General features: G+C 37.6%; 1 protein-coding gene and 1 long non-coding RNA gene across 5 annotated transcripts; one reads left to right on the forward strand and one right to left on the reverse strand.

Moving 5' to 3' along the window:
• The first annotated feature begins 1,465 nt into the window (after positions 1-1,465).
• LOC147493423 (uncharacterized) lies at positions 1,466-2,254 on the forward strand. Its single transcript, XM_086567858.1, has one exon. It carries the CDS (start codon positions 1,466-1,468, stop codon positions 2,252-2,254), a length of 789 nt encoding a protein of 262 aa, XP_086423984.1.
• A 4,800-nt stretch (positions 2,255-7,054) lies between these two features.
• On the reverse strand, positions 7,055-10,284 carry LOC147493424 (uncharacterized). Of its 4 annotated transcripts, none has more exons than XR_015198646.1 (6): positions 9,940-10,284; positions 8,788-8,905; positions 8,426-8,504; positions 8,089-8,290; positions 7,427-7,584; positions 7,055-7,300 (listed from the first exon to the last, which is right to left on the reverse strand). It is a non-coding gene; the product is annotated as an uncharacterized LOC147493424 (long non-coding RNA). The 4 variants fall into 4 exon arrangements; XR_015198645.1 differs by having other exon boundaries at positions 8,788-8,891; positions 9,940-10,282; XR_015198647.1 differs by lacking the exon at positions 9,940-10,284 and having other exon boundaries at positions 8,089-8,221; positions 8,788-9,923.
• Positions 10,285-11,034: the final 750 nt, after the last annotated feature.

Consider the following 11,034-nt stretch of genomic DNA (forward strand, 5'->3'; position numbering starts at 1 on the left):
TATCTAGATACGTATGAGTAATTACAACTTGCCTATTAGTGTAGATATACATATACGTAATATATATATATGTACCTATTTGCCTACATATATGTATTACTGATGTGTATTTGCCTGTACGTATAGAAGTATTTATTGATGATACAACATTACCTATTCATATTGTTATACGCATGAGTAGGGTATCTTCACATGCTATTGTATCTAGTAATGTATGAGTATGTTATATTTGCATGATTAGACTTCAGGTCTAAAAGTATGAGTAGTATTTCCATGCTTACATGATTTTACTTTCTCTCTTGCATCAATTTTAATTAAAAAATAAAAATAATAATAATAATTAATTAGGACCTTACATAAATTTTAATTCCACAAACCTTAATTATATTCTGACGGTGTCTAGGAAACTTGAAAGATTGAGGTTACTTAACTAGAACCGTGCTTGCACGGAAATCCTCCCTCATATATCTTTCTTGTAACCTGGCTGTTGGTTTATGTACATGCATTCCTAGCTATACTGCTACGTTAGCAGCGGCTTAGGCCTACGTTGTTCAACTCTAATGCTTAAAGATAATCATAAAATCCAAGTAATAATAAGTTCCTTCTATCATACCCGATGACCCACCAGGTATGGATGTTGGGGTACCTGTCATACCAATATGGATGTTGGGGTACCTGGCATACCCGATAACCCACCAGGTCTTGCTAGTAAGGAACCCTTGGTACCCTCAGAGGTCAACCACTCTTTACAAGACATAGTTGCTAGTCATGAGCAACCTAGTGAGAAAGCACCTATGGGATCAGAAATGGTTATGTTTGAGGACCTACAAACGAACAATGTCGTAGGCACTCATAGCGAACTACTGAGCACTAGTAACCCCTTTGAGGTTCTATCAAATGAGAATGAAGAACAGTGTCAAGTGGCAGCAGAGGCCTCAGTAGTGGCTCAAAGATGGGTTGATCAGGTGGAAGATAGTGCCACCATCACAGTGCCGGATGTGCCAAAAAAAATCAGAAGAAAGAAAGTGGAAGTGTATCCTCCAGATTCGGCTTCACATCATTCTACTAGGTCGCAAGACCAGTTGTCCCAATCCCTTCTCCAATGAAGATCATATATTAGAACATAAGGGGTGCAAGAAAAGATAAGGACATTGATCGACTAAAAGAACTCTTTCAGTCTCATAACCCAGATTTAGTTTGTTTAGCTGAACCACTTATTAGACCTCAGTTGGACTTCTTATCTACGAGAGGTATTAGCGATAACTACCATGGGGTCTGTTTCCATAATGACAACCCGATCAGAATTGGTAACATTTGGGCTTTTTATAGAGTCGGCCTCCAAGTTACTCTCATCAGTTCGTCGGACCAACAGATTACTGTTCTAGCGGATGATGTACTCGTATCTTTTGTCCATGCTAACTGCTCTCTAGTGCACAGACGAAGGCTCTGGGATCAGCTTAAGCTTATGAATAACAACAATCCATGGCTTATAGCAGGAGATTTTAATGTGGTTCTCAAGTATGAAGAGAGAAGAGGCACCAATTTGCCTAACAGAACCGCAATGCAGGAATTTAATTCTTTTGTTAACTCATGCAATCTCATTGAAGCAAACTTCGAGGGATTAAAATTTTCTTGGTCGAACAACAGAAGAGGTCCTCTCAGGGTGTCTTCAAAACTGGATCGAGTTTTTTTCAATGATGCGTGGAATTTGAAATACGTTGGTTGGAAGTATTATGTTGGAGCTAGGCAAGTGTCTGACCATCCCCCCCTCAGTGGAGGCTCCCCAAGCATCCCCAAACCCACTAATGCTCCTTTCAAATTTCTCAAAGTATGGCTTATGCACCCTTCCTTCATGGAACTGGTCACCCACAGCTGGAACCATTATACCGAAGGGGGTCCTCTATTGAGAGTAATGAGAAAGCTGCAGAGACTCAAGAAGGACATTAAAAAATGGAACTATGAGGTTTTTGGGAATGTGGACATCAACATTAGAAAAGCTCAGGAAGTATTAATAACTGCACAGTTACTTGCGGAGGATACTGACAATGAAGTACTCATCTCGCAAGCGATTCTTAAGGAGGTCGAGTTGGACAGTGCAAGGGAAAACCGAGCCAATGTTCTGAAACAAAAAAGTAGAATTCGAACAGATGAGGAGGGCGACAGAAACTCTAAATACTTCCATAACATTTACAGGCTTAGAAAGGGAGCTGCGCTGATCACTGAACTTCAAACAGAGGAGGGTGGTTTCTCTTAAGAACCAGGATCAGATTAAACAACACATTGTTGAGTTCTATCAGGACAAATTTAAAGCATCTCTAGTCATGCAGGATGACTATCTGATGGGTCTAATTCCTAGACTCATAACTCAAGATGACAATTTTAATCTCTCCAAAACCCCTGATTACTTGGAGATTGAGAAAATAGTCTTTAGCATGAACTCAAATAGCTCCCCTGGTCCTGACGGCTTCTAGGGACATTTCTACACCAACTGCTGGAATATTATAAAGGTGGACATCTGTCTTGCAGTCCAATCTTTTTTCACCAGCAAGATCCTCCCAAATGGCCTTAACTCCAATTTTATCACTCTTATCCCTAAAGAGAGAAGTGCAAGTAAACTTAGTCAATTCCATCCCATCTGTATGGGGACTTTTCTCTTCAAGATAATCACTAAGTTGATGCAAAGAAGACTGAATGGGATAGCGGATAGAATTATAACAAAAGAACAAGTGGGTTTCGTACCGGGGAGATGTTCTCAATCTAGTATTGCTCTAGCTTCCGAACTTATGAATGAACTTGATTTCAAAAGACAGGGGGGTAACATTGCTATGAAGATTGACATTTCACAGGCTTATGACACCATGTCGTGGGATTTTCTCTTCAAAGTATTAGCTACCTTAGGCTTCTCACAGGGGTGGATACAGTGTCTTCACACTATCTTTCACTCTGCACAGATTTCAATAATGGTGAATGGTGGCCCAGTTATCTTTTTTCATATGGAAAGAGGACTAAAACAGGGCACCCCCTATCTCCCCTGCTGTTTGCCTTGGCTGAAGATGTTCTTAGTAGAGGCTTGACTTATCTCACTTCAAATAGCATAATCAAGCCTATGGTGTCTCCGAGAGGGTTCCCAGCCCCTAGTCATTTATTGTTTACGGACGATATTATCATTTTTGCAAATGGTCATATTGCAGGGATTCGACACCTCAACTCACTCCTGGAACGATATCAAGCTGCATCAGGTCAGTTCATGAACAAAGCTAAATGCAAGATCTTCTTTGGTGCTTTCTCTCAACTCAGGAAGAATATCTTGTTGTCCCTCTGACACAAGGCAAAGTTACTAAGTCTATTGTCTATCCTGTTCTGGATAACATTAAGAAAAAGCTTTCGAGCTGGAAGGGGCGTATGCTATCTTTTCGAGGAAGGAGTATTCTGATTAAAGCTGTCATCAGCAACATTCCCATTTATAATATGTCCATATACAAATAGCCATCTCTTATGATCAAGGAAGCATAAACATGGATTAGAAATTTTCTATGGACTGGGGATGCATCAAAAAAGATAGCAACGACTGTTAGCTGGGAAAAGGTCTGCAAGAAGGTGGTCTTGGTATTAGGAGATTGTAAGACATCAATAAATCCATGTTGATGAAGCTAGCCTGGAAATTTCTAGGTGAAGTTGATGACTTTGCAAAGTTCATGCAGCATAAGTACAAGAACAGCAGGGGTGACCTTATTGAGTACCACAAAAGGTCTTCGATTTGGGGAGGCATCAAAGAAGCTCTCACTAAGATTATACCCCGGTAGAAATGGGTGGTGGGTAATGGCGAAAAGATAGACTTATGGAGAGACAATTGGCTGCAATCTTCTTCTCTCAAATCTATTCTAAGCTTTAGCTCGCATAATTTAAGGGGATGCACAACCAAGGTGAACTCGCTCTTGATTAATAATGACTTGGTCATTCCAAATCCTCTCTCTTCTCTCCTTGACGTTGCTGGCCTAAATACAATGGGAGTTCTTAGAGACCTCTCACAACCTCTAGACTACCTGGTATGGTGTCCCGATCTCAAGGGAATTTTCTCATGCAAATCAGCGCATGAGACTATCAGGAAGCATAGGACCAGAATCATTTAGCATAAACAGGTGTGGAATTCCTATATACACCCAAGAGTTGATGCTACTGCCTGGAAGATTCTCAAGGGATGTGCGGCTACAAATGATGTCATTCAAAGAAAGGGTGTCCACCTAGTCTCTATATGCAGATTGTGTAGGCAACATGGTGAATCACTGGAGCATATTCTATGGGAGTGTCAATTCTCTCAGACCCTTTGGAAGTTGATTGCAAGTAGATTTGGGGTTCGACAGACCCTTACTTCTTTCTTAACTGCTTATAAACTGGCGAAAATATGGAGTGTGAGACTCAAGCACCTATGGACCGCAGCTCTCACTGGTGGTATGGTAGTGATATGGAAACACGGAAGCCGAATAAATTTTGAGGGCAAAAAGGCGAATCTAGATGAATGTAAGCTTTTGATTTAATACCACATTTTCACCACTACGCATCTTTCTAAGGCAAGTAACAACTCTTCTTTTAGAGATGTGGCTACCCTTAGAGCATGGAATCTAACCAATAGACCAAGGGCAGCCCCCAGCACTAGGCAGTGTACTTGGGTTCTACCAGAACGTGATTTTATGAAGCTAAATACTGATGGTGCGGCTTTTGGAAATCCAGGGCCCTCGGGGATTGGCGTTACTTTTAGAGACTTTGAAGGGTCCTTTAAACTGTCTCTATGCCAAAATATTAGGAATGGATCAAATTTTAGAGCTGAATGCTTAGCTATCCTGGAGGGTATTGAACTAGCAATAAGGAAGGGATGGGTAATGTTATGGATAGAAGCGGACTCGGAACCGGCGATTAAAGCTTTTGGCAATGATAGTCTACCATGGGAGCTGCAACTGCGATGGAGAAACTGCTACTCTATGCTTCAGGGTTTCACTTTCACATTGACTTTTAGAGAAGCCAATTTCTCGACAGATGCAATTGCAAAAGCTGGAGTGGCTCTGCAGCCTAATGAAAAGCTAATCTATGAGGGCAAACTACCATGGTTACTACACTGGGAGTTGCCTTTTCAGCAGTTTTTTAGATTCTAACTTTTGTACAACTCGAAATCATGTAATATGGTTTTGGATACATTGAGCTTGATCATGGTGGGACTTTTTAGTCCTTACCACACAATTTTGTAAATTTTCCCGTCTTCAATATATTTTCTACTTACCAAGCAAAAAAAAAAGTTCCTTCTGTCAATTAGATCTAATTTTATGCTTGCATGAGATTAAGGTCTGATTCAACTAAAGAATTTGAACATACTTATTGTAGGAGAAAATACGATAAGCATTTGTGTAAATTCTCACCTCCACAAAGTTCTTCATCTATTCATCCAAATCAACAAGATTCCTTGTCATCATTCCCTTCATTTATTATGGTTGACGAAAATCCACCAGCTGAGAAGCCCCTTTTGGACTTCTACACAGCATTACAAGAAGGACCGTCTTCCTGCATCAAACTCGAGGATATTGTCGGTGATTTTCGAATTCCGACCAACATTTTTAGTTTGTTACCTGTGTATCATGGTTTGGATCATGAAAAACCGTACAATCACCTTCGTAGGCTTCAGCAAGTGGCCACAACATTTCACCATCCAGCCGTCTCAAAGGAATAACTTTTGCTTCGGCTATTTCCATTCACTTTAGCGGATAAAGTGTCAGTTTGGCTAGCAGGACAACAGCCACAATCTATCAAAACATTGAATAAACTTGTCCAAGCTTTCATGCTACAATTTTACACTCAAAAGAAAACTACTGAAATGTTTCAGAAAATCCAATTCTTTCGTCAAAATCCTCATGAATCCTTTACAGAAGCATGGACTCGATTTACAGATCTTCTTTTAGAATGTCCTCATCATCAGCTCGACACCGCTGTCCTTGTCCATTCATTCTTTAATGGCCTATCAGATCATCAAAAAGAAACTTTTGACATAATGAACGGCGGTTGCTTCATGGACAAAAGAGCTACTGAAGCATATACTTTTCTTGAAAAACAAGCGAAAAGAGGTACACATTGGGGTAACACTGATTCTTCTAGGTCATCTAAGGATACTGTTACAAAATCTACGTCTATTTTTTAGGTAAAACCAGATTCTTAATTGAAAAATCTGATAGAATCCCTCACTAAAAAAGTAGATGATCTTGCAGTTCAAGTAAACAATCAACTTCCACAACAGGTTATGAACGTTAACACTTCCCCGTGTGTTCTATGTCTCAGTCCAGACCATCATAATGCTTATTGTCCCTTGTTATATGCCCCCTACTCAACAAACGGAAGAGGCATGTGCATTCAACATTCTTAATGTACCTTGGAGACAACATCCGAATTTCACTTGGCGCCCGAATAACCAACAGATGGTTCCTCCAGGTTTCGCCAATCTACCTGTTTGACCAATCAACAATTTTATTCCATACCGCCAAGAAAATAATCAGCAATACCAACAAAGTCAAAATCCGTTCCAAAGTAATTCCAATGCTAACTATCAAAACAACCGTAACCTTGTTCTAGCAAATCCAAATTATGGCTATAATCAACCACTTCTCAGCAATAATCATGAACTCATCCCTGTTGCACAACCTATGCCTCTCACTACACTACAAGAAAAAAGGCTTTATATCATTGTTAAAAACAGTGACAAAAAGTCTTTTGTCACTGTTTTTATTTTTTCCAAAACCGTGACGGAGTGAGAGTCATTTATTTTTTCCCCAAAACCGTCACAAATATTCTTTGAAGAACAGTCACAAAAAAGTTTAAAAACAGTTATAATATAACCACCTTTTAGTGAATAGTGATAAACGTTATCCATAACAGTCATAAAAAATAACCCTTTTATATCTATTTTCACAAAATCTTGACAAATGGTTAAAATTTTTACAAAAAAATAAATAATAATAACTGAATTGGTTCTCCACTTCATATCTCTACCGAATGCTTATACACCTTAAAAAAAATCTTAACAAACATAATCCATTAAATTTCCAAATATCATTCACAAACACTAATTTCATTGAACCAATCCAATCCAAGCTAGACTTAGTTAACTGCTACATGTATTTAAATAAAAATCAAAATGAAACATCTCAAAATTTTAAAAATAAATCATCCCAGACCGCCGGAGTCGTCACATGAATATGCTTTGAGCGTAGTGCGCAACACGTTCTTTGTTGAAGCCAACAAACTTGTATCCTTGCTTCCTTTCCTGAAATAGAAGAGCACTTACTAGATAATTAATTGTCAACATTATAAGCATACATATTTTTCTAAAATAGATATCTATGCTTATCAAATAATAAGTAGTTGAACACGTAAATAACGATAATGTTACCTCTTCGCTATTGCAAATGTCACAGATCTGAAACTCATCATCCAACTCTGTGTCATGATCAAACTCAGTTGTATAAGCAAAACAAATTCACTCAGAAAAGATGGAATAAAGAATGCGTCTCTGTTCCGTGCGCCATCTCAAAATAAGAAAAGTTGCGGCTACAAAAACAATACAAAAAAAAAACAAAGAACAAGGTAAAGACAAGAAGTATGCCGAGTCTGGTTCACATTAGAATCGTGAAGGGAACATAGCTTGATTGGAACAAGTGCACTTTTAATACAACTCGAGCTGAAGCGACTTATAGATAACATTAAGACAAACTCTTTGGCATAACAGGCTCTCTTTTGATTTATTTGTCTCTAGACTGAATATATACCTTGCTGCTAGTGTGGGTTGTGCTGTATTATGTGGTTTGTAGGCTTAAACGGCAAACCATTTAAACCTCCTCTCTTTTTATTATTTTCCAAGAAGTTCCTTTTGATCATAAATAGGTAAGTAAAGAAGTGCATTTGGGACAAGAAAAATTCTTGTCCCTCTAGAAAAAATAAAGGCTGAAGTCTGTGAAACCCATATCTAAGAGCAAAATTTTGGATCTCTGCCAGAAACAAAAGTAATAGATAGATCTCAATAACATCAGAAGTATGAAGCAATAAGTTCCAAACCTAAAAAATCATGAAAATCAATGAAACACATCCCAGCTCGCCAAAGTCCCACTCAAACCATATAACCCAAATTGCGTGGCTCTGATGCACCAGTTGCTGAGCAATAGATAACACGAGCTTCAGTGAGTTGCGCCTATCGAGAATAAGGGTTATAGTAATACCCAAAAACCATAAAGTACCACACATATATCAAGATACAAAGCTGACAAGCAAAATAAACATAGGAAGCATGTGTAAGTAAAATGTCAGTTTAAAGAACCAAGAGGTGTTGTGTTTGAGATAGATAAAGATTAACGATAATAACATGCGTGCAAAGAGTTCATTCCAATTAACAGACCTGGATCTCAACAACACCTTCACCCTGTTAAAGTTGGTAGTGATCCAGTTTCAAGAATAAGATTTTTGGCTTTATGGCACTGCAATAAAGTCATAGCACCTAACTAATCAGGTATAGAGGTGGACAAGATACAAAATTTAATGACATAATATAAACATTTGATAATGTGCATCAGATAATAATTAGATATAACTCAGTAATTACATCCATGAAAACCAACTGCTTGTAATTTATAAGGATTTGCATTTCACACCACTTATGAGAGAGATCAAATATTGAGAGCATGGCATGTTAAGAGAGTAAGTGGACTAGTCAATGCAAATTAAATCATAAAGCCAGTACTTCATCAAATACCAACAGACCTTCATAATCAGACACGCACCAGTGCAAAAGCTGCTGCAAACGAGCACAACCTTTCTCTGAAGATGTTATCAGGCTATTGTATGTCAAGAAAATAACCCCTTCCCTGACACCAACCGACTTTGAATCAAGTTTAGAATAAGATTAGCTTGTTCAAAGCATGTATTGTGTCACGCGACAAGAAATGTTCAATATTTTAACGGTATTATACTAGAAATTTTGCAAAGTAATAATTAAATTAATTCGTATACATGAATGACTAATCTAGTATGTACAATATAAGTTTTCAACAAACAAGCTGACGTTGTGAAATAAAATTTCAAAACACCTTCTAAATACATATGCAGAAGGAAGAAAACAAACTACATGAAGTGATAACATTTTCATATTGTGTCTGCACAAAAACTAATTGATCAATAATGCATCAAAATTAAAAAACATTATGCGGTTTATGCCGTAGAAACTCAAAAAATCCACCTTAAGAAATAGCAAATTGAACAAAATGTCTAATAAAGTAAATTTCAGTTAGAGTATAAATTCACTGATTCAAGTTGCAATTTGAACGGTTATAGAAACTGAAAATGAAAAGGGCAAAAATCTAGATTAAGAAATCATATTAGAGAGAGAGAGAGAGAGAGAGAGAGACCATGCATTAAGAAGTTTGCAAGAAAGAGTTATATCTGTAAGCAATTTTTGCTCACAAAATCTATGGTAACTCTAATGAGCATGAAAAAAGTCTAGTCAGGTTATATATATTCAAGCAAGCACAGGTAAAACCTTAACAAGGTAAGCAATCACAGTAAGTACCATCCCTAATCATTTGTCTTTTTCAAAAACATGATAAGAATTTAAAAGCCTTAATTATTTTTAAAGCTAAAACAACAATTAATAGTACGTATTGTACCCAAAAAAAACCTCGTCCACATCATTAACCCTAATTTTTTAGAAATCCAAGTAATCATCAAAACAAACTAGAGGCAAATTATACACAATTAGAATCAATAGCCTACCAATTCAAGTAGCAAGGGCAAAGTCCTCGCCTTTATGCCCTTGGAAATTGAAATAGTGTTAATGAACACAATATAATAATTTTTTTCACCAACAGGACAATCAAAGAACAAATAAGAAAGAATTGAAGTAAAAGCTAAACGAACCTGGTTGAGGTTCCAATCGTGAGAGAGAGAAAGGAGAACGTGAATTTGATGCTCCCCACATTCGATTACAACTCTAGAAATATTGTATTGCTTTTAGATCCATGTGTTAAAGAAGTTTGGCGAAGTTATATATATTTTTTTATGGGAAAATGTTTTGCGGAATTAGAACTGGTGTTGGTAGACAAAAGTAGTGGTTTTCTTTTTATGGGAAGAAGTGTTGCGTCTCCTAATTTCGGGTGTTCATAACTACCATAATTACCAAACTTACCTTGTGATATTTTGACAGTGACAAATGTAAACTGGTTTAGACACCGGTCCTTTGAAACCATTAGTTTTACTGTGCTAGATATAATTTTCTATACGAAATTGTTATTGTCTCGGTTTAAAAAACAACGGATATCGTTGTTTGAGAGGTGTGAACGTGTAGAAATCCTAATCACAATCAATTGAAGGGTCGTAAGAAATTGTTTTAGGTTGAGAATGAGTGAAGAGAGAATCGCAGAGTGTTTTTTTTTTTTTTTTTTTTATGTATTTAGAGAGTTTGAAAGAAGCAGGAGACAGAGGGAGGTGAGAGTGAGTTTGAAGGAAGCGAGAGACAGAGGAAGGTGAGAGTGAACGTGGGTGTGTCGTGTTTTGAAATAGTTGTTTTTTAGTAGAGTTGTGGGCGCGCTGGACCAAGAACTAGTTGGGTCAAATAATGGGTCAAACGGTCACTTAAGGGTCGGATAATATGTAACTATTTTATTGAAATAGTCACAAATAGTTCTCCACACATATACACCTTCTTTAGAAAAAAAAAACTATTTGTGACCGTTTCGTAAACGCATGTCACCAAAAAAAATTTAAAACAGTCACAAAAACACTTTTATGCCATTTGTGACCATTTCGAACAGAACAGTCACAAATAACATTTTAAAACAGTCACAAAAAGCCTTTTTTCTACTAGTGCTACCAATAGGACAAACGAGACTTTCTTCGCTTACATGAACCAGCAATCCCAAATCCTAACATCTATCCAACAATCACTTCAACAATTAGCACAAGAAAAGAGTCAGAAAGGCGTGTTTCCCAGCCAAGCAGTTCCAAACCCTAAGC

The sequence above is a fragment of the Coptis chinensis genome, chromosome 6 (assembly GCF_015680905.1).
Source record: "Coptis chinensis isolate HL-2020 chromosome 6, ASM1568090v1, whole genome shotgun sequence".
Classification (NCBI taxonomy): domain Eukaryota; kingdom Viridiplantae; phylum Streptophyta; class Magnoliopsida; order Ranunculales; family Ranunculaceae; genus Coptis; species Coptis chinensis.

Coding starts and splice junctions, on each gene's coding strand:
- LOC147493423 (XM_086567858.1), top strand. CDS start 1,466: ATGAATAACAACAATCCATGGCTTATAGCAGGAGATTTTAATGTGGTT.